The sequence below is a fragment of the Sphaerodactylus townsendi genome, linkage group LG13 (assembly GCF_021028975.2).
Source record: "Sphaerodactylus townsendi isolate TG3544 linkage group LG13, MPM_Stown_v2.3, whole genome shotgun sequence".
NCBI lineage: Eukaryota > Metazoa > Chordata > Lepidosauria > Squamata > Sphaerodactylidae > Sphaerodactylus > Sphaerodactylus townsendi.
In genome coordinates, this window is record NC_059437.1 from 14,948,556 (window position 1) to 14,972,590 (window position 24,035).

The following is a 24,035-nucleotide window of genomic DNA, read 5'->3' on the forward strand; positions in this document are numbered from 1 at the left end:
ATCTTGCTTGGACTTGCTTTTGCTGAAGGTGGCAAGCATGGCAGAACTTTAATCCAGTGTTGTTGTTTTTTTAAATTGACAAGGAGGGTGTGACCAGTTGGACAAATGAGTCAATTGGAGGGCCCCATGTCAGGAGATGAAAAAGGGACACAAATGTAAGGCAAACAGATACCAAGCCAAGAGGTTTACTTGAATCTAGGACAATTTTTCATTTGAAACACAAGGAACAAAACAGAACGAGTAAAGAAATAACCAGGCGAGAGGAAAGGAAACTGCTTTCCTCCATTGCTGCTCTGGCTCAGACGAGAGAAGGACCTTCAGGAATGTCTTCCACAAAGGGCTGAATTTCAGATGTTTCATCAGAGATCTTCCAAATTCTAGGAGAATAAAGGGACACTGTTAAGAAGTTACTCTCCCTCCTCGTTGGCAAAAACAAACCCTTAAATAAGAATATGGTGACCATTCTGAAATACTTAGTAAGATTTCTGAAAGACGGGAAGTAGCTGTTCACCCTAATCAGCATTGTTAAGACAGCAAGCAAAAGGGTAGGGAGGTAGAATTAGGTGAAAAATCAGAAAGAGAAGAGTTTGGATTTATACCCCACCTTTCTCTCCTGTAAGGAGACTCAAAGTGGCTTACAGCTCTTTTCCTTTCCTCTCCCCACAACAGTCACCTGGGGGGATAAGTGGGGCTGAGAGAGTTCCGAAGAACTGTGACTAGCCCAAGGTCACCCAGCAGGAATGTAGGAGTGCAGAAACATCTGGTTCACCAGATAAACACATCTGGTCCACCAGGTTCTCCACTCAGGTGGAGGAGTGGGGAATCAAACCTGGTTCTCCATATTAGAATCCATCTGCTCTTAACCACTACACCATGCTGGCTCTCCACTTCCTATATGTGAGACATTGGGCACTATAACCAGTTGCCAAGAGAGACAACACAGCCTCCTTGACTTAGAGATGTTGCTTAATACTGCCACCCGCCCCCCACTTCCACCACAAAGCCCCCTACTGTTTGATGGGATGGTTTAAACAAAGGATTGCATCTTGCTTTATTCAGCAGGTTGGCTAGATCCTCAAAAGAGTTTTCTGCCAGAGGCAGCAAGGGTGCATCTCAGTACAATTCTGTGCCTACAATACCAATAAGGAATTTCCTCTGGGTACTTCAAAGCCATGTTCTCCTGAAGTTCCACAGACACACTGAAGGACTTGCCTACTCCCACAATAGCCAGTTGAGATCTACCACGCAAACCCTTCTCTGTGTGTTGCCACCTTCAGAGGTAAAGCATGAGGTGAATAAAGACCAGCTGTAGCACCTGGCCTGTAAAATGCCCTTCCCCCTGAAGATGGCCTACTACCTTTTTTACTCTGTTTTAAAGGCCAGGTCAAAACCTTTGTTAGTTTTTAATACCCAGGCATTTAATTAAGGGGCTGATCTTTGGCCATCTTTTCTACAGTCTGAATTGTTCTGAGACTTGTTTTAACCTGGAATCCCATACTAGTAATTTCGTCAAGACCAGGGGTCCCCAAACTACGGCCCGGGGGCCAAATGTGGCCCCCTGAAGGCATTTATCCGGCCTGCCAGGCATGGCGGCGATGGCTCCATTCATGTGCAGTGGGGGCTCGAGGGAGAGGAGGAACCGGCCCCAACGGCTGTTGATTGCAATTACATGATGGCACCCCCAAATCTCCATGAATTTTCTGACCCAGAGTTGGAAACCTTACACGTGGCAATGCCTGCTCCACCCTTCCCTCTCAGCTACTCCATGTGTTGCTCTCAGGCTTTCTGTTCCGCCTCACTCCCATTGGCATCAGCCAGGCTGGCAAATCGCTCGCTGGCTGCTAGGGAGGAAAGAACCCAGGAAGATACCTGATCCGGGTTAGATGGAATGCTTCATTGGGAAAGTTCTGCTTTTTTTTTTTTACAGGGGAAGGTATTCCACAGCCTCCTCAACAATATTTGGAGCCCACCCTGTACTTGACATACTTTGGTCACTGTTCTAAAAATAGACCATGACAGAAAGGCTGAAAGGTGAAAGCAAACATTTTACAATCATTTGTGCATAGGAATTTGTTCATAGTTTTTTTTAGTCCGGCCCTCCAACAGTCTGAGGGACAGTGAACTGGCCCCCTGTTTAAAAAGTTTGGGGACCCCTGGTCAAGACCATGTTGCCCTTTGAAATTGCTATAAAGCTCCGACACGCTACTTCAGGGGAAATTATAAAAGGGTTTGGAATTAAATTCCTGGTGGCAGCGAACTATAGACAGAGAAAGGCAAAAAGAAACATTATTTTGAACCGATTATATATATTTGTTTGTAAAGAAATACAAGTGGGCATCGCGATGTTCCTCAGGGATATGGCCAGGAAAAATTGTTTGGGGATTACACTCCAAAGGATTGTCCTTTGAGAGTTGAACATAATGAAACTCCTCCTGCTATTGCGCCTGATAGCTCCTCCCAAGGGAGAATCCCAACATATTATTAAAGTGGTAGCTTTTCCAGCGTAAGTGGCTATTCAGCAGAGTCCAGTGGAGCACCCTCTTTTCTTACCCCAAGCTTGTCAGGGGGCACCAGTGGACTTCTGTATCTGCTCCTTCAGAATCAGGATACTCTGTCTTTGCTCGGGAGGCAACATGGCTATCTGGTCTGCCGTCAACTGGAGGACCTGCATGATGAGCGCAGCCTAAAGGGAGAAATGGAAGAAATGGGTGAGAAAGGGAAAATCCAGGCATTATAAAAGTAGGGACTTTGTTTTTTGATTGCAACACACAGTCCTCCTGTCCTCTCTCGCTCTTGTAGTTAGAGAACTGGATTAGGATCCGGGAGATTCGGGTTCAAATCCTTACTCTGTCATGAAAGCTTGCTGGGTTACCTTGGGCCAGTCACAATCTTTCAGCCTGATCTACCTCTTAAGGCAGTTGTAAAGGTGCAAATTAAACAGTGAGAATGTTTTAGGCAATTATGGGTCTCCACTGCGGAGAAAGGCTGAATACAAATGAAGTCAATAAATAAAAATGAATCATTCTCTCCTTCCCTTCCCAACAATATTTGAACTGTCGCCTTTATGATGAATTAAAGAACAGACTAATAAGACCCATAATTGGTGCCAAAGAATACTTAATAGTATTTTTCAGTTCTTGATGTCAGACCCGGATCTGGAAATAACTTTACCCGTAGCTAAATTTTTAGTGCCAGTGACAAAACAAATGATTATCATATGTCACACTTTGAACACGATCTTTGAATTTTTAAAACCATTCATACCGTTTATTTATTTATTCTTTTTTAAGCCCAATATATTCCGGGGTTTTAGTTTTCTTTTTGACTTTTAATATATCTTTTTATTTGCAAACTGTCTTGAGCATAATTTTATTAAAAAAACACAATAGGAATTTGGGTGCTGTGTAGTTTCCGGGCTGTATGGCCGTGTTCTAGCAGCATTCTCTCCTGACATTTCGCCTGCATCTGTGGCTGGCATCTTCAGAGGATCCTGCTTTAGTTTGCTGGAATTCAGCCAAGTTGTATGTAAGTTACATTTCTTGAAAGTTATTAAGGAGATATTCTACTGCCCTACTTCAGCAAACTTGTTCCAGAAATGCCTGGCCAGCATAGAAGAGGCATCTGTCTCACTTCTCCAACTGAAGGGAGCATAACACTTCCTTTTAATTCTTCTCCCATAACTATCCTGGTCCTACACACTTCTGTGCCATGAAATGGTATGAAAGCACACACTCGGAATGCTTGTAGATGGCATGACACACCTGGGGCACCAACCCAGGTCAAGGACATCTCTAAACAAAATCACAGACTATGCTCGCAATGCGCAGCTATCTCACAGCAAAGTGAGATAGCTGGAAAGGCAGCCTGGAAAAAAGGGCTATGCCAATTAATTCAGCGCTTGCCATTTCCTCATCAACCTCTGCACCACAGCTGACGCTACCTCTTGGGGGATCCATGGTAACCTTGAGAGCAAGCATTTCCTCATACCTAAAGATGCAAAGACGGATGTCATCCCACAGCACCAAAACCCCCGGCCAGCCTGATTTCGCTTACCTTTTCGTGATCCTGGGGTGTTACCTGGTTTTGGCCAGGGCTGAAGCCTCCAGGCTGGCTGGCTGCTTGCACGCCTGCCCCAGGCATGCCTCCAGTTTGCATGGCTGTCCCTGCCATGTTAGGAACCTGCAGGCAAGATGGAAAAAATGAGATGCAGACACGTTGAAAAGATCTGGGGAGCCAGCATGGCGGACTCTAATTTGGAGAACTGGGTTTCATTCCTCACTCCTCCACATGAGCGATGGATTCTAATCTGGTGATCAGGTTTGTTTCCTGCTCCTGCACATGAAGCCTGCTGGGTGACCTTGGGCTAGCCCCAGTTCTCTCGGAACTCTCTCAGCCCCACCGACCTCACAAAGTGTCTGTTGTGGGGAGGGGAAGGGAAACAGTTTGGAACTTGCTTTGAGACTCTTTACAGTTGAGAAAAGCAAGGTATAAATCCAAACTCCTCTTTTTCTTCTCTGCAAACAGAATTGGACATGGTCTCACTGGGCTGACCCTTGGATGTGACCCACAGTTTCACCACTGGCAGGAATTTGCCAATTACTATTTTGATCCTGTCCTCTTCAAAGGACTTCAGGGCAGTCAGTAATCAGGATGGGAAGGGGAGAGGAAGTTACCTTTATAACCACACTAAGGGGTAAGTTAGGCAAACACTAACCCAAAAGTTTGGTGATAGCTATGAAGACAGATCCCTCCCCTTCCAATCTCCTTTCAAAAACAATCATTGCATGATTGGCTTGATCTGGCCCAGTGGGACTCTTCAACCCTAAATCCAGGGTATCTCAATGCCTCTTAATGTAAAGACAGCAGAACAATGAAAAGAAGCACATACCTGCCTAGGCCCCTGTGGACCACTAGCTGCCATGTTAAGAGGCCCGGGACCTTGGATTCCTCCCGCCATTGGACCACGCGGGTTGGGACCAGGTCCCCGAGATTCCATGCCTCTGGATTCCATGCCCCTGGGCTCCATGCCTCTTGCGTCCATGCCCCTTGGGGGCTCCATGCCTCTGGGCTCCATGCCCCTTGGAGGTTCCATGCCTCTGGGCTCCATGCCCCTTGGGGGTTCCATGCCTCTGGACTCCATGCCCCTTGGTTCCATCCCACGAGGCTCCATGCCCCTTGGGGGCTCCATTCCTCGAGATTCCATTCCTCTTTGCTCCATTCCTCTTTGCTCCATTCCTCTGGGCTCCATACCCCTGGTATCCATCACTCTGGGCTCCATTCCTCTGGGCTCCATACCCCTGGAATCCATCACTCTGGGCTCCATACCTCTGCCATCCATGCCCCGAGGTTCCATGCCTCTTGGATCTCTGCCCCCTACACAAAAAGCAATCAAAACCTATGAACGTTCTGTTCTATAGATATAGAAGTGCCCCAAGTTACACACCCACAGTCCATGCCAGAGGTGCTGATCTGGATTTCATAGGCCCCTAAGCTCTTTTGTTCATTTACACTAGTGTTTCATCTGTACTTTTTACCTTGAACTGGACTTACGTTTTTGCAGGATTTGCAATGTTTTGCGCCAAGATTGGTATGCAGGTAGGACGAGAGACCAGAGAGATGATAGGAAATTTACTAATGTAGTTGGCTTACCATCTAAAAGGACAGTACCCTGTCTGCATACCCTTGCTCCCAGTTCCTGTCCTTTAGATCTACTGACAGGTTGCAAGCAGTTCTGAGCAGAGGCCTAGGTTGTTCACTTACTTTTGCAAAGCAATTCCAATACCTAAAGAAGCAACATGCGCATGTGTCTTTAGACTAGGGGTCCCCAATCATTTTGAGTCTGCAGGCACTGTTGGACTTCTCACACCAGAGTGGCAGCAACCACAAAATGGCTGCCACTGGAGACAGAGCCCACCACAGTGTCAGGTGGATGGCTGTGAGGGAGGTTTTTGCCTCAGCTAGCTTGCGGGCCTGATAAGTCCTCTCAAAGGGCCGGCTCCGTCCCCGGACTGCATGCTTTACACCCCCTAAACAGAAGCTGGCCTAATTTGAAATGTCACTTTATTTGCTGTGTCTTCAGTGTGACCAAGCTGGCCTGGATCACAGGTGGGCAAGACTTCATCGGCTATAGTACAGTCTCAGTGCGAGCACACACCCCGCCCCCAGTGGCATGCTCCAGGTCTTGACTTTTCCTAGGCTTAAGATCAGAGGTGGGATCCAACCAGTTCTCACCACTTCTCTAGAAGTGGTTACTAATTTTTTCTGAGTGCCGAGAAGGGGTTACTAAAGCAACCTCCCTGCCCAATAGGAACTGGAGGTGCGTGTGTGCGGCGGCGGCACTGTTTGAATCCCACCACCATCGGAACCTGTTATTAAAATGTTTGAATCCCACCACTGCTTAAGATTCAGATGAAATGGCAACAGTATGGTTACTGCAAGCCAGGTATCAAGGTGGGAACTGAAGGAGATGAGGGGAAAGTGCAGCCTCAACAGTGAGCCCACAGCCTGGCTTTTGTGGCCAAGTTTCTGCCCTTCCCCACCTCCGGCACTGCGCTATCTCTACGCTGCCTGGTACAGATCTCGCCCATGGTGCTCAATAGCCTCTCACCTCGGCCATCCATCAAAGGTCCTCGTGGCTCTCCCATCAAGGGTCTGGGCTCTCCCATTGGTCCTCCTCGCATTTCATGTGGGGGTGGCCCTCGGCCGTCGTGGCCAGGCATGTGGTGCATGGGTGGGCCTTGGTGAGGTGGGCCCTGGTGGGGCGGGCCAAGGTAACCCCTGCAGAAGGCGGTGGAAAGTAGATTAAAAAGAGAGAAAGATGGAAAAGGCACAAGAGGCAACAGCTGGAAACCCAGCCCTTAAATCCTGACTGACAGCAGACGAAGGAGTAAATCTGAGATCAGGCTGCACTGTTGAAGACTTCAGGATCACATGACAGTTACTTAATACAAAAAAAAAATCCCTGCATGTAGAAAGTTAAATAGCAGGGGGAAAACTGCTAGCTTAGCTATCTCCCTGATATGATAGCTCGCTATGGAATTAGGGTTGCAATAGTTAAGTCAATTAATGGGTTAGACAGATAAACTAAAAGCCATTTTTACAGGCTACAGAATGTTTCCCATTAATCAGGCAACAGATTTCTGAAGCATATTACTTTAAAACCAAGTAAAGATTGCAGGTAGCAAGCTCTGCCTTAAGAAGGGAATTCCTTCCTGTGCGAAGAGAGAATGGGAAAATACCTCTTCCAAGCCTATGCTTGCTGAGGCATCACCTAAAACGTCCTTTAGAATCATTTTGTCCATATTGAAACTTATGTACATCTGATGAATGAGTTAGTGGCATCTGATCTCTTCGGCAGCACATATACTATAGTTAGGTGGAAAGGCAACGTGACTAAAACTTAATATGGCCAACTTAATGGGGTAACAGCCCTGGAGGGGATGCCTTTTTGAACTGGATGACCATTCTATTCGAGATCCTACCTCTAGTCTGAAGTGGAATAGTCTGTACATAGGTTTGCACCCTCATCTGCTGTTTTAGAGAAGGAAGCTCCGCGGGAAAAACAAAAGACCGGTGGACTCTAATCTGGAGAACAGGGCTTGATTCCCCCTCCTCCAAATGAGTGGCAAACTCTAATCTGGTGAACCAGGTTCGTCTCTCCACTCCTCCACATAAAGCCTGCTGGGTGATTTTGAGCTGGTCCCATTTCTCTCTGAATTCTCTCAGCCCCACCTACCTCACAAGGTGCCTGTTGTGGGGGAGGGGAAGGTGATTGTAAGCTGCTTTGGGACTTTCTACAGCAGGAAAAAGTGGGGTATGAAAACCAACCCTTCCTGTGTTGATCTTCTCCACAATAAAGGGAGATGGAAAAGACCAAATCCAAGTTTACGTTCAGAATGACTGCACACGGTGCAGGGTCTCAAGGAAAGCCTACAATCCCTCTGTTGCACCAACTCCACCAAGCTCTGTTCTGTTCCACCTACCTGGGCTCAACGTCTCCAGTGACGGAAAGCAAGGTCCCTCCGCGGGGATCGTTCGGGGCATCCCCCAAAAGGCCTCGGGGTGGTGGGCCGCTAGCTGGCATCGGCCCGCGTTGCATGGGGGCCCGTGGGTCTGGCATCGGCACTGTCAGGAAAACAAAGAAAGGGGGCCGTGAGGATCTTGAGGATGGAAGCCATTGTGAGGCCACCGGGAGATCAGCACTGCTTGGGCTGAGGTGCAATATTTCAAGCATGCGTGACACGCAAAGATAAGCATGCTGGGTGAAGAAGCCACAATGTGGCCAAGACACCATTCACAGCCCTGTAACTGCCTTGCCAGGGCTTGTTTCCTCTGAGATACCATCTCTGCCTGTTCCAAAATAGTCACGCTCAAGAAAAGCAGGGAAGATCCGAATGGGAACTTGTCAGAGATGTTTCCTAGAAAACTGTCAGGATGTCTGCTGGGAGGGGGGACTTGCTGGGGAGAGCTTTAGCATTTGCAGGTGCTGCTTTATCTGTTTCCCTGGCCTTGAAGCTCAGCGGCTGGGACGAGCTTTCAGGCTGGACTTTTTCTGAATAACTTGGTTCACGCGTGGGGGTGCGGATCTGCTACAACAGTGATGGTGAACCTTTTCGAGACAGAGTGCCCAAACTGCAATCCAAAACCCACTTATTTATCGCAAAGTGCCAACGTGGCAATTTAACCTGAATAACCCCCTCGAGCAGGGGCCAGCCTGCTGTAGCCTCCAGCAAGTCCCACATGTGCTGCTCTGCGCCTCTTTAGCATCTCTGCCCCCTCTGCCCTCCCGCCGGGCAGCAGCCACCTGGAGCACAGGCACTAGGCCCACCAGCCAAGTCCTCCCTGCTTGCTGAGGTGCACGCACATCAAGTCCAGCAGCCCAGGCCAGCCTAGATGTGTGTGTGAGGGAGGCGACCCCCCCCCCACATGAAGAACTCTGTGCACGCGTGCCCTAGGTTCGCCACCACTGTGCTACAACATATTATCAACTGCTTTGGCGCCTTTTTGCCAGAACTGTCTTCTCCTGTCTTTCTCACGTCTTCAATCAAATCCTTGAGCCCATCAAGTGAGTTATTGTCTGAATGGGGAAACTGACACAACCATTTGCACCCTGTGCATTTTGTATTCTCTATTATTTATACAGCCTCAGAAATGTAGCTGTCCAAGCCACGTGCCTATCACATCAGTTATGCACAGATATGGACACAGGATACTGCCTTTTACTGAGTTAGTCCATTTCATTCAGCGCTGTTTCTTCTGATTGGCAAGGGGTTTTCAAAGCTTCTGGTCAAGGTCTCTCCCAGCAGATAAGGCAGGGACTGAACAAAGGACCCTCTGCATGAAAGGCCTGCGCTTCACGTCGGTCTCCTTCTTAACCACAGCTGTCTTCTTGAAATATAAACAAGCAGCTACTTGGACAGCATTAAGCTCTTACCTTTGTTCACTGTAAAATAGGCTCACCTTTCACAACTGCCAAATGTCTATTGTACCACTTTCTTATTTTACACAGCAGCATCAACACATGCTTTACAAGGAGCGTGATACTTATGGAACCAGGAAAACCTACCCTACAAGTCTTATAATCTAAAATTTCAACAGAGAGAAAGGAAAACAGACAGCACCTTTGTTTCAGAATCTCTACATTTTGGGATCTGTGCCCAGATACAAAGCAACACAAGTTGTAAGAAGTTACAACACAAAGTTGTAAGAAGCAACACAACAGCTGACTAAAGAATGCAGAAAGTTAAAAAAATGAACCTGTCAAGGCCCACGGGGGAGATGTTCCTTAGAATGGTCTATCCCTCTATCCACAAGCAAAAATGGTTGCCCTCTGGTCCTTTTGCCCCAGAAGAAGCTCCTTCTCTGAAACCACGACTTTTGTTTGGTTTTCCGAGCTACATAGTTCCTAAGATCTCGTCCTGCACATTTAACACTACAGGCAAACAAGCAGGAGGAGCCAGAAAGAGCTGTAGGTACCTTGGACTCGCTCAATAGAGGCAGGCCTGGCAGGTCCCACAGGAGAGAGCTGCATGTTTCCTGGCCGCACAGCAGGAAGAGAGGGAGAAAGAGCTGTCACATCAACAGGAGATGCACTTACCATCTACACACACACACACACACAGATGCACACACGGACACACAGAGTCAAACCCTGGTTAAAGCATTTCATCCATTACATTTTTAGCTCTTACAAAAACAGACAGAGCTCTCCCCTAAAATCCAATTCCATATTTCAGGAAGGTGCTCTCAGCCACAAAGAGTGGAGGCTTTCCTCTAAGGGCCATATCCCGCCTTCCAGAGTAGGTATTCAGTCATAAACTTGCTAAGCAGCGATGACACTCAAATTTGACAGGCATCCCTCCTGTCTGCCTGCTTTGATCTATTTGCAGTTTACATTGCTCTGATGGGTGGGTCTGCTCTGCTGGGAAAAGAGGGGGACTGCATATACAATGAGCTATTGCCATGTGATGGTTCCCATGTCATTATGGCACCCAGCAGAAGGGTACAAAAGTTCTATTACGGTACAGTGGTTTCAGCATCAGACTAGGATCTCAGAGACCCAGGTCTGAACCCCCACTCTGCCGTGGAAACATGAGGGGTGGGCCAGTCACACACACTCAGCATACCCTACCTCACAGGATAAAATGGAGCACAGGAGAAAAATGTACTGGTTCCCCATTGGGGAATAAGGTGGGGTATAAATGAAGGAAGAAAATAAGCACTAACCAGGGGTCTATTCTCTATGTCTCACAATGATGACATCACAGCGCAACAGTGGGAAGCTATTCTGCAAAAGCCCTGAGATACAACTGCGGGATGCTGGGAGCAAAACATCTGTCAGATTGACAATCTTCTGGGTGTCTCCAGACATAAATTCTCCTCTAATGGTTCAAATGAGATGGCAAACCATAGTTAGAAGGTATGTGAGTGACCTTGAGGGATTGCTAGGGCTAACTGGCTCTCTCTTCCTGCACCCAGACAAATATTTAGATAGTCCGCATTTGCAACAAGCTAAGGCATGCGGTTCCACTGCAAACCTGAAAATAGACATCCGTTTGTTTACAGACTACAGTTCCAGCCTGCATGAACTGCAGCTTGTCAGTTTAGACCGAAAGGAGAACTATGGTTTGTTGCAACCCTTGGAATATATAATTATTTGGCCATGAGTGCAGAAAAGAGGAACAGCAAGAACCTAGGGGATCCCTAGTAGAACTTGCTTCCAGATCAGCCTGGGGAATTATGGCCTTATCAGTTTTCACCAGCATGGCCAATTGGCCATGCTGACAGAGGCTGATGGGAATTGTAGTTCCTGAACATCTGGAGAGCCGCAGGTTCCCTACCCCTGCCCTAGGCAGTGGTGGCGAACCTATGGCACTCCAGATGTTCATGGCCATGTTGGCAGGGGCTGATGGGAATTGTAGTCCATGAACATCTGGAGTGCCATAGGTTCGCCACCACGGCCCTAGGGTCATTCACGTAAGTCTGCCATTTCATACGAACCAAGTCAAAGATTGGGTCATTCTGATGTAGATAACAGCTTGGATTTAGAGATTGTGCCCTCCCATCTATTCTTTTCTGTGCCCTAAGATGACCACATGAGGCCCTGCTGGTTGTGTCTCACTTGCCAGGGAGACACAGCAAAGACTCCATAGTGCAGACTTCTCAATTTCTGCACCTGATCACTGAAATGCCTTTGGAGGGGAATACCCACCCCTCTACATTTGTGTTGCCAACAAGAAAACAACCCACTTTCTCAAGCATTTCCCATCTTGCAATGCTGTGAATGGGCTGTTTTCAGTGTCTGAAGTAATTACGACAGCCCTGCTGGGTCAGACCAACATTCCATCTAGCCCAGCACGCTGTTTTGCACAGCAGCCAATCAGCTGCCCTGGAGGGATAACAAACAAGATACAGAGATGTATAGTCGAAGGCTTTCACGGCCGGAATCACTGGGGTGCTGTGTGGTTTCCGGGCTGTATGGCCGTGTTCTAGTAGCATTCTCTCCTGATGTTTCACCTGCATCTGTGGCTGGCATCTTCAGATGATCTGATCCTATGAAACTTCTACTACATCTTATCCTCAGGGGATGTCTTATTTTCGGAGAAACAGGGTATGGTAATACCTACGACAGCCTTTTTGTCTGAAGATGAGAAACTGATTTTTTTTAATTAACCGACATCGATTCCTATGTTACCTAGAAGATGGCTCTTTTTGCTCTGGCGGCTAGGAAAAAGTGAGCAGAGTACATAAAGGAGGGAAGGCACTGCTTAAACTGATGACTTGTTCAGTTCAATGACAATTCAGTTCAGCATGTAAGAAGCTGTAGAAGTATTTGATGTGGATAGTATTTGAGGGCGGGAGGGTGGGATAGTAATCAAAGAATACATAAAATAAATGTGGCATTTTAATCTGTTTATAGTGAATGTAATTCATTTATATTTTAATCTAAAGACAGACTTATTTTAATTTGAGTTGTATGCAATATTTTCCTTTTAGATTATTTATTCTTTTTGGATGTTATAACCAACGGCTTAAACAATAAAGATTACTACTACTACTACTAGTGGTGGTATTCAGCAGTTAAGTATTAGTTTGATTTTATACATTTGGCTCATTGGTTTGACGTCTTTGGCATTTTGGCCAGAGATGATAACTGATAAGCATTGTGAAAAAACAACAACTATCTTTTCACAAAACTGCCACTTGCTGACAAGAGTAATGGTAGGCATCACAAGGGTTTCTCGAGGAGATCAAAAGGCTAGAAGTCTTAGGAAAGGAGAACAGGCTCCCTCTATGCCTCCCAACATGGCCTGTACTGTATGAATGCAGAAAACCAATGAGAACTCCGAAGCAAACATGCTTTGAACATCTGAAGCATGCAAGTGGAAGGTCTAGCCACAAATCCCCACTCTGAATCAACACTAAAACTGAGCTCCTGCGCAAGTTTACTCAGGCTCAAACCTCCCTGAAGAGTGAGATTTACCGTCGAAGGCTTTCACGGCCGGATTCAACTGGTTTTGATGGGTTTTCCAGGCTGTGTGGCCGTGGTCTGGTAGATCTTGTTCCTAACGTTGCCAGCCACAGATGCAAGCGAAACGTTAGGAACAAGGCCTACCAAACCACGGCCACACAGCCTGGAAAACCCACCAAAACCAGCGAGATTTACGTCTGACTAAAGAAGTTCAGGAGCAGGCTGCAAATCATTCTCTTAAGCTGCTCGGAGAACAAAATGGAAAAGCCAACTAGCACTGTCAGGGACAAGTTTGGCGGTGGAAGTCCAATGTCCCTGTTCACAAGCTCAGTGGAGAGGCCCCAAAAGCAGGTTGAAACTTTGCATTTGAAACATACCATCTTGGGGAAAGGGGGAGAGAGATGTAGAAGACCATTAAGTCCAGCTTCTTAAATCTCCTAACTGCACCACTGCTAAGCTACCAGGGGAATCTCACCTCAAGCACCAGCTGGCACAGAACGCTGCAGCTCCATTACTAACAGGAAATAGGTAGAGTATGCACATTACACCCATTCTGCAGTCGCTTCCTTGGCTACTCAACAGTTATCAGGTTCAGTTCAAGGTTCAGGTTTTGGCACGGACTTGGATCTTCCTATCCACAGGACCTCCTCCTCAGCTGTGCTCCGCTACAACGGCTTCACCCAGCTGACCAAAGCCTCCTGCAGGTGCCATCCTGCAAAGGGGCAAACCACCTGTACATACGCATTCTTTGCTGCAGACCCCATCTTTGGAATAGGCTGCTTGAGATGGTCAGCTCCCCTGCTTCTGTCCTTGTGCAAAACGACACAAGGCAGAATGGTTCAAAAGGGCATGTTTATAAAGGAGAACAGGATGGTTCAGGAGGCTACATATTATTAATTTGCTGTATGTACTATCCTGCTTTTACTGCACCGTTCTGCGTGTCACCCCAGTTTCCTCATCACTAGACATATTGTGCCTGTGACTTTGTTGGCGTGGTTTCTCATTTTTGTAATCCTAGCCCTACTGAACAGTTTATTAGATCTCCCATGCATCATTTCACGCCATGTACTCTGCCTGAGTGAGAACTGCAGTAAAGTAAAACGGGCTGACAACTGTTGGGTCTTTGGACAAGAAGGGTCTTTGGTCTGACTGCAAGAAAGCGGCGCTGCAGAACTAATGATGCGTTCTGGAAAAAAAACAGGTGGAAGGACATGCAGCTACATCGCCAGCTCTCTCTCACACACACACACAAACACGCTCACACATAGTTTCCCTGGCCTCCATCACCAGAACAAAGCAAGCCCCATTACCTTGCATAAGGGGAGGGGGGGGGAGAGAAGCATTGCCAGGGCACCCCCTGCTGGAGAAACAAAAGAAAGCAGGTGCGACGCTGCTCAAGCGCTACCTGACAGACTGTGGAGCCCAACCAAAGGGTGTTTCCCCTGCTTTCTGCATAACATGCAAAGTACCTGATGGAGAATTACTGGGGAAAGCATCACTCTCATTGTCCACTAAGCGCAAAGAGAAACGGAGGGACAGAGTTACAGAGAGCTTGACAGCGGGTTATATGCCATTAGTTGGTGGGGAGCATCCATATTTATTAAAGGGGACTGTCCACCCACACTCCCGATTTGTGACTTCCATCTCCGCCCAAAACTTATCCATGCCCCAGCACAGAAACCAGGAACCTTCCTGGGACATGCCATCTAACCAGGATCTGACCCTCAGCTATCTGCTTTACCTTGCCCACGTTCCATGAGCATCGGCCCACCTCCTGGCATGCCCCCTGTGGGAGAGAGAAAATCATTTCAGGTTTCTTTTTAATATCCAGAAGGCTCTGGGTAAGTTACAGGGTTCAAAGGAAAGGCAGAAGAAGCAAACTCGCTGCAAAACTGGCAGCACTGGAATAAAGCGACGAAACCCAACATTGATGCATTCCATCCCATCTTTCCTAGCTTCATGCCTTGCACTTGAGCTAGGATCACAACACGTGGCCTCCAGTGCTCATGTGGTAAACTGAAACATGTTGGAGACATGCTTGCTTAGCCTTTTGACAAAGCTTTAGCCTTTGATGTCCGGGTGTATGTGGTTGGGAGGGAAGAATGATTAATCAGAGGTTTCTCCAATGTCAGGTTGATAAAAATAGTTTTATTTTACCATTGCTGCATTGATTTCCAGGTCAATTTTTTAAAATTTCCCTGCTGCTTAAAGATACCAATTCTTATATAACATACAATGTTGCCAGATTTTGTGCAGCAATTCTTGAAGTATGTTGCAGGATGGTCTGTGCTATAAAACAGGCTTAATTAATACTATGGTTCTCTTATTAGAGTGTACTATGATCTAACACAGGGGTAGGGAACCTGCGGCTCTTCAGATGTTCAGGAACTACAATTCCCATCAGCCCCTACCAGCATGGCCAATTGGCCATGCTGACAGAGGCTGATGGGAATTGTAGTTCCTGAACATCTGGAGAGCCGCAGGTTCCCTACCCCTGATCTAACAGTTTTACAGCCCAATCCACGGCCCGAGGCTGCCAGAGATGGTGCTGCTGCTGCACCACAACCTCCAGACGGCTTTGCGGTGATGCGAGGAGGCAGGGAAATTTTGCAAAAAACCCACCGCTGGACAGGACTTTATAGGGTTAAATGGAGTTACACCACCCGTAAGGGAAGCATAAATCTGAGCCCTGGGGTACCAGTTACAACAGCTCTTAGCTCCTGGAAAGGCCCTGAAACCATTTCGGTCTAAATTGACAGCTACCAACTCAAGGATAAATGCTGGACAAGAGACACTGGAGAACTCACCACCAGGTGCCATGGGTCCGGGGCCGGGGCCAGGTACAGAGATGGGCATCTGACCTGGGGCTGGTACTCCTCCTGGCATAGAAGGCTGCATTAGAGGAGGGGCTCCATTGACATGCATGCCACCCTGCTTAGGGGGAAAAAGTACATGAAGTTCTTAAGCAGGAGAAAAACCTGCATCTATGTTCTAACATTTTAAGTAGAGGCTTGCATGATAGAATCGTCGTCCATACAATAAACAAACACATCTTGCACACAGCAAAACGAAGGCCCTTTCCGCACATGCAGAATAATGCACTTTCAATCCACTAAATGCACTTTGAAGCTGGATTTCACTGTGCGGAATAGCAAGATCCACTTGCAAACAATTGTGAAAATGGACTGAAAGTGCATTATTCCGCATGTGCGGAAGGGACCCAAGTTAGACCCCTTCACCTCGATATCTAGTTTTCAACTTGAAGTTCATTTGTGGTTTACAGGAACGCAAACCTCAAGATTATGAAATTTATTAAGAACTCTGACTGCAGTATATAGAGAATTGCAAGATCACCTACAAAGATGGAAAACAAAGAAGCAAGTTTATTTTTTTAAAAAAACTATATAAGAGAATGTAACTAAATCTGATATCCCATGTTAACGTAACCGGTTACAAGTGATGGGATCTGACAGCAACCAAAGAAGAATTAGCTATACTAGCCTCTTTGTTGCTGCCAGTCAACAAATGTTTCAACTTTGTGTGTAATAGACCAGTACACGTGCCATTCCTAGAAAGTGTGAAAGAACCTCTGCCTTCGATCCTCTGGAACTGGACACCAGAACACATACAATCCTTGCTGACCATACTCTTTTGCACATGCCCCCACTTTCAAAAGAAACATGCGTAGGTGCATTGGGTCTTTTCTGCTATGGCACCTTATTGTTGGAACTGCCTCTCAAAATTAGCTGGCCCAGTGCCTAGACTTTTGAGTTCTGGATGCCTGCCAAAGCCATTTCTCTCTTCCCAAGCTCTTCATTAGTTTTGCTGGCTTTGTGGGTGGTTTCTCCTGACCTAGTTTTTGTGGCTTTTTCTCCCACCGGTGATCAGCGAGAGGAACAATTTTGATCTCTCTCTCCCATATAGCCTTTTTAGGGGCTTGTTAAATTGTTCTTCTTAACTTAACCATTTGATTTGCTGTTCTCTGCCAACTGGTTCTTGATTCTCTTGCTAATGGAGCTTTAAAATATTTAACAATCTGTTCGTTGTTGTGTACAATGGTTTCAGTCTGGGTTTCTAATGGTGAACTCAACGCTGTAATTTTTTATGTGGAAGCTTCCTCAAGAGTACTGCGACAGAAACGCCGGCTATAAATGTTACGATTAACAACCAAAAATGCCAATCAGCAGGAAAATTTTTATCCTGCCCCAAAACAAATTATTATTGGTATGAACTGAAACCTAAGTTGTGTAAAGGTGAATACTTAGCAAACACGAACATAAGATTTGTCACAGCAAATTATTTTGTAAGGAGGAAATGCTAAATTGGAGGAGTCACGGACTGAAGAGGTACACTCCAGACCAGGGGTCTGCAACCCTATAGCTCTCCTGGACTGGGTCAGTCTGCATCTAGCCCAGCATCCTGATTCACGAAGGGACCAAACAGGTGCCAAGGGAGGCCATCAAATAGGACACAAAAGCAACTTACTATTGGCTGTGGCTGGGATGATGGGACATTTTGTTGGTTCATCTGTGGGTTTGGACCCGGCCCGGGCCCTGGCCCGGGCCCAGGCCCTGGCCCAGCTCCTGGTCCAGGCCCAGGAACTGCTTGCGGATTGCCTGGAATCAGAGCAGGAACTGTGGTCTGGCGATGCAGAATTTTCTAAAAGGGGGTGGGGGGGAAAGAGATGATAATGAAGAGCCTGTAAATGGAGCACAAAGATACTCAAGGAATCAAAGCACGTTGCCCCAGGTGCTCCCTTGAGGCATACCAGGGCGATCTCAGGGTCCACAATTCGCATCACCACCTGGGCCTGCAGCAGAGCGTAGGCAAGTTGTGGGTTCTGCAGCAGCATGCTCCGAGCCTCTTGAGGGCTGTTCTGGACACACAACTGTAGAGGAAGAGAACCCCACATAACAGCTAAATTGAAGTTCCAAGTTTTGGGAATGTTTCTCCCTAGCCTAGGTCTTGGCACTTCAACAGGACATCTCTTGTACAACAGAATGACCTTTGATTGGATTCCAGATTCCTAGGAGGCAGAGATTGATTTTGAGGAGCTAGATATCACACGCCTGAATTAAGAGGTCTGTGAATCTCACCAGCATTTCCACTTTGTCTAGAAGGCCAAAATCTCAAAGGTTATAGCTACACCTGCCAAGCTGAATTTGAACTATTGCTGATGTCTTAGAGGTTTTTGCAGTAACTTCAGCATTCTTCTCTCTCTGCAAGTCACAGGGCCGTGGGTAAAGATACACAGAACATCCATGCCAGCTCATCTAGTTCATGGTAACATTGCTAACTTGCTTCTAATGCAGAGTTTTTCCACTAGCCCTGCTACTGAAAATCTTTCAACTGGGAGAGACTTATGTCTTCCCATAAAACTACTTTCACACCTTGGATCGACTAAATGCAAATGGTTCTTGGCTCTCATGTCCACTGACCTTCATCTGCTTCATCAGTTCAAACATCTGCTCAGGTGGGAGGCTGGCAACAGCCCTGCTGATGGACTCCGGAGCATCTTCAGGGTTCACTGGGTCTCCATAAGGTGACTCAATGATAGGGGCCCCAGTGCCCAAGCCTGGCAGAGAAGAAGGGGAAAAAGTTCAGGGCAAGACTTTTTGCGACTCAACAGGTTGCTGGCCTACTTCAAGCCACAGGTAGCAGACAGCAGCGGCTGCCTCTGCCCCCCCATTCCTTAAGGAGCTCAGACTCACTCTTCAGTTCTTCTTTATTCTTCTCGCTGGCTGCGTTGTCCACACGCAGAGCCCTCCCGCTGAATTCACGCCCATTCAGATTCCGCATGGCACTGAGTGCCGTTTCCTGGTCTTGATATTCACAGAAGCCATAGCCTTTTGGTTTGCCTGTCTCTCTGTCATACACCAATCTAGTCAGGAGGGGACAGAAACATTGTAATTCTTACCCACGGAAAGACATCAGGGAAGCAGCCGTCAGAAATGGGGCTCTGAGACGTTGCAACAAGACAGGAAGTTGTAACACTCTCTCATCCAGTCCCAAACTTTGTGCCATGCTCAGTTTTACATCCCCGCAGTCCCTGGTTTGGGAAACTCTTCACTGGATTGATTCTTACCGGAAACTGACGACAGGTCCAACTTCTGAGAAAATGTCCTTCAACTGCTCTTCTGTGGCTTCGTAAGGTATATTCCCCACTGCAGGACCAAGAAAGCAGCAGATAATCAATCTAAATGCACAACACTGAAATAAGAAGTAATCAGAAGAGAGGCATTGGGAGAGACGAGGGCCAACAGAACATTGTAAAGATATTGATGATATTGTAAATATATTGGCACCCTATAGAGACCTTTGTGGGTCACCCAGCTAGGAAGGATCACAGCTCATTTTTCATGCTTAAGGCCATGAAGGTCACATATTTTGTCCTCCAAGCCAACAAGACCTTGACATAGACGATGAGCTTAAAATAAGCCAGCTTTTTACACTCCTGTTTCATGTTATACAAGGTACAAATAGCATTTATTGCATATGGCCAAAGGCCATTACAATCGAACACAGAGAACATAATGCATAAATCATAACATGTCATTACTTGAACAAATATATTTGGAATTCTTATGACCTTATTGGCTGAAAACCCAAAGAGTTGGTTCTCATAAAGACATCTACAACATTCACATTTTATATTGTTTCAAGTGCTATATAAGATGCAACAAATACTTTTTGGTTAATGTATTCTATCAGTTGGAAGCTGTGCAGACTTCTAGGAAAGTAAAACATGTGATCTGGGAGATCAGACTTCGTTCTTCAAATACGAAGAGTTGATGAGCATGGATCTACCTAAATTAGTTTTGCAGGAAGTCTGAAGAAATTTTTGTTCAAAGAGTAACATAACAGGCTTTCTGAAGAAAACATAAAAGAAAACATACATTGCTACACGAACAGTGCAGTCTTAAGCAGAGTTTTGCCCTTCTGAGCCCACTGACTTCAATGAACTTAGAACAGTGGAACTTTGTTTAGGATTACACTGTTTAAAATGGCTCTTTGAATTTTAAATGGAATGGACATCAGGCAGACCCCAATTCTTCAGCCTTCTTCCTTAACAGTTCCAGAGCGTAGAAAGCAACGAACATCCACAAATGTTCTAATCCAACACTGGCACAGAAATGAAGACCTAACGGATGTGGCCTGTGCAGAAAAATGTGTACGCAACTTTCTGCAAAAATATATCTACCTTTTCTCCCCAACCATTTATCAGGCTGCATACCATGATTGAGAGCATTCTATGTGACATTAAGTCTCTTAAAACTAACTTAAACATCTTTATTGAGCTTGGCTCTGATGAAACTAAAACGATGATGCAGGAAAATAATAAACTGGCTGGGACCCGTATGGCTATTGAAACCACAAAAACCAAATCACCAATAGATAATGCACAGCTCTAATGATAGGGTAGTCCCCAAGTATGTGAAAACAGTGAGTTTGTAAATTAACAATACCACAGCTCGCATGGAAGCTGAAAATGCTGCAGAAGTGACAGGGTATTGACAGCAGTTGAACTCAGCTAAGGGGGTAGGGTGTGGGATATTAGTCTGGTGACAGTTTAGAGAATTTGGGTGCTGTGTGGTTTCCAGGCTGTATGGCCGTGTTCTAGCAGCATTCTCTCCTGACGTTTCGCCTGCATCTGTGGCTGGCATCTTCAGAGGATCAGAGTTTAGAGAATACTGGAATGGGAGTTTTAGGAGGCCGGAGTAGGATTTCCAAACTGTTATCCCCCCCCCCAAAAGAACTACTCAACCAGATGATTTAATGACCCATGTTTCCTTTTAATGCAGCTTTTCTACTGCTTTTGAACCAACAGCTTCTGCGATCCATTTCTACTCCCTTAGGTCAACAAGCAGATATGAACAAGGGCTTGTTTCTATACTTCTACATATGTCCACCCAGGACACTTCTAATAATGTTTGACACACAAGTTCAGTGCTCCATGAATTAAAAAGCTCAGTGATAAACAAAATCGTATAACTCTTCTCTCTTTAACATTACTGTCATTAGTGAAGCAGATACACTGACATTTTTAGAAGATGGCGAATAGGAAAATGTTTGCTAAAAAGACTCTTAAAAAGTCATTTGCTTCCCTTTTGACATATTTCCAGCTGTGCACTGGTTCCTTTCATTGTAGATGAAGAGGCAGGCGTGCTTTTCAATGGCATTTTTCCTGAATATCTAGATGCATATCCAGCTGCTAATAAAGCAAGCATTCCTAAAGACCGCTGGTTCCTTTAAAAATGATAAGGGTTTCAGAACAGGGGGCAATTGTAAGTGAATTTACTTGTAAGTAAACCCCATTGTAGCTAATGGAACTTTCTAAATAAGGATGCTGGCAGCCTACAAAGATGGAAGTATGGGGGGGGGGGGCTTTCTTGTAATCATGCACCATTTGACATATTCTTCTACAAGGATGTCTTAACAGCCTTGTTGGATCAGACTAAAGGTCCAGCAACAGCAGCCACCCACATGCTTTGGTGGAGCATCCAAGCAGAGCATGAACAGTGACGAACTTCCCTGCTTTGCTTTCCTTGCTGCAGCTATTCAATTTCTGCAACCACTCAGTCCAAAATAGGAAGTGCCAAGTGGTTGCTAGAAATAGCTAGGGAGTGACAAATGCACACATTTGTCCATTTTTAACAAAGCAAAGTTAAGTAAAATGGTACCTCCAGAATTGTACCTCCAGAACTCCACACTAGCTGCAGCAAACACACACTGTTAACTAAAGGATTCTGCCCACCAGCCTGAGGCTGTAACAGAGCAAACTCGGGTTTGAATTGCTTTATACTCCACTCATCTTTTTGCATTGAGCAATGGCATGGACATCAGGCACACTCCAATTCTTCAGCATCACCATCTGGCTTAATTTGAAAACCATTTTAGGGAATATGTGATGTGAAATTTGTAAATATTTGAATGCAGTAACCCAGGAAGCACTTATTGGTCCCTGCCCCCTTTAGAGCATTTATTTGCCTGATTAAACACGTATTAAGGAAAGTGGTACAAAGGACCAAAAACAGGATAGGAAGGAATGAAGGCTTGCTGGCCATCTTTATTTTTCCTCAATGTCACTCATTTTCATACTGAACTGCAAAGGAAGCCTGAGATTCCCTGCAAATCAATTAATCATCCCTTAGCCAAAAGATCAGTCATGGAAGTCATGGGAGACCAATCTCCCTGTAAAAGAGTTTTGCCCCTAATTACTGATCTTTACTATATAGAGCAGGGGTCTGCAACCTACGGCTCTCCAGATGTTCATGGACTACAATTCCCATCAGCCCCTGCCAGCATGGCCAAGTGGCAGGGCTGATGGGAATTGTAGTCCATGAACATCTGGAGAGCCACAGGTTGCAGACCCCTGATATAGAGCTTCAGTGCTGTGCTGGGAGTGTTTTGAAGGGTGCTAATGGAGCACAGTCACACATACTTATGCAGAGTAGAATCAATAGCCATCACAAGAGATCCGCTTTTCCCCAGCAAACCTTGCCTATGCATGTGTCACCTAGTTCCCCTTTTCCCTATTACGCTCCAAACCCAGATATAATCCTGGGGAAGGTTAGCAGTTATGTGTGGGAGAATAGGTAGGTAATTAAAAGGATTAACAGCTCTCTCACGGTTTCTGCCCTGCAAACACCCTACCCAAACCCGAGTTTTGGAAGTCACATTTTCTGGGTACAAATTCCAATGGGGCAGATGTATTAACCATTGGAGCAATAACAAATGAAATATACAGTAGCCTCTTAAAGACAAACGCTTACTGTAGCATAAGCTTTACGTCGAGCCGGCTTTACCATTGCATCTGACAAGCCCACTAAAGCTTATGCTACAATAAGTGTGTTTGTCTTTAAGATGATACTGAATTATTTTGTATCTTCCAGCACAACATGCATTTCTACTCTCGGCTGATTTTGTATATCTATTTGATATACAAAAACACTGTGAAAACAGAAAGCTTGAAAACCAATGCTAGGTATAATGGCACACTGGCAGCCATTTGTGAATGTTCATCATGCCAATGCATAGCAGATGCGCCTGTAAAGGATTTCCTCCTAACCCCTTTCACTCCCCAGCTTTAAGTCCCAGCATAATGCGACCCTATAAAATGGTTAGGACTAAGTATTGAAAGTAATTCACATGCATTTGATACAGATCTATATTACAGAAGGGGGGAGGGGTCGATGCTGAAGGAACAAGTTTGTGGCAGAGCCAAGACTTTAGCCAGTGATTTCTACATTTGTTCCCTCCTCCAACATATTTTTTTTTAAAAACACCCTTTCTCCAAAGAGGCACAATACACACTTCTCACTTCATCTGTTTTATTCTCACAACAGCTCTGTGAGGTGGTGAGGGGGGCGGGGTTGCATCCAGGCATTCAGGGAACTGCAAGGCCAAATGGAAGATTTAGCCAGGGCTCTTTTCACTCCTAACCCGCTGGTCCACCATGGTGGCTTACTTGTCTTCAGCCTCCCTCATCAGAAACCTGTCCCCATTGCCCGATTTCTTGGGAAGGAGAAGGAACAAAGGGCTCCTTTAAGATAAGGGACGGTGGCAGTGGTAGAAAGCGCCCCCAAGTCATAGCTGGCTGATGGCGACCTCGGAGGGTTTTCAAGGCTAGAAAGGACAGGTTTTTGAAAAATAGGAAGTCTCCTGTTTCCTAATCCTCGCCCTGGGAAGACTAACGGCCTGCAGCATTCCACACAGCCAAAGCCCAGAGGGGACTATGGAGTCGCCATGGAGCCTGCAGATAAGTCAGGGGAGGGCTGAGATGAGCAGCAACTCGACCCTCCAGGAGGGGCGGGAATCCCCCTCCCGCTTCCCTCCACCCTCACCGAACACGGAGCGCAGGGACCGGTCCACGGCCGGATCCCGCACCGACAGCCCCGCCATCCTCCTCCTGCTCCGGAGCCTTCGCCCACCGCGGCTTCCGCCACTCCGATCACCACGCTTCCGGTCCTCTCCCTAAACGATTCCGCCTCGCTTTTTGTCCCAGGTTTTTTTCTCCCTCCCGGAAACGGCATCCCGGAAACGGTAGTTTCGCCCCACCCAGGTG

General features: G+C 46.3%; 1 protein-coding gene across 6 annotated transcripts; it reads right to left on the minus strand.

Annotated features, from left to right (window-relative positions):
* Window positions 1–169: 169 nt before the first annotated feature.
* On the minus strand, window positions 170–23,965 carry CSTF2 (cleavage stimulation factor subunit 2). 6 transcript variants are annotated; one of them, XM_048514228.1, is made up of 16 exons: window positions 23,815–23,965; window positions 19,056–19,134; window positions 18,682–18,851; window positions 18,409–18,545; window positions 17,739–17,858; window positions 17,456–17,629; window positions 15,778–15,901; window positions 14,712–14,756; window positions 14,440–14,481; window positions 9,976–10,035; window positions 7,983–8,124; window positions 6,608–6,777; window positions 4,889–5,373; window positions 4,054–4,179; window positions 2,551–2,683; window positions 170–377 (listed from the first exon to the last, which is right to left on the minus strand). In XM_048514228.1, the coding sequence occupies exons 1-15, from the start codon at window positions 23,870–23,872 to the stop codon at window positions 2,561–2,563; spliced, it is 2,055 nt and encodes a 684-aa protein (XP_048370185.1). In that variant the 5' UTR covers window positions 23,873–23,965; the 3' UTR covers window positions 170–377; window positions 2,551–2,560. The 6 variants fall into 6 exon arrangements, with proteins under 6 accessions (XP_048370185.1, XP_048370184.1, XP_048370188.1 ...); XM_048514227.1 differs by having other exon boundaries at window positions 15,778–15,904; XM_048514231.1 differs by lacking the exon at window positions 14,440–14,481.
* Window positions 23,966–24,035: the final 70 nt, after the last annotated feature.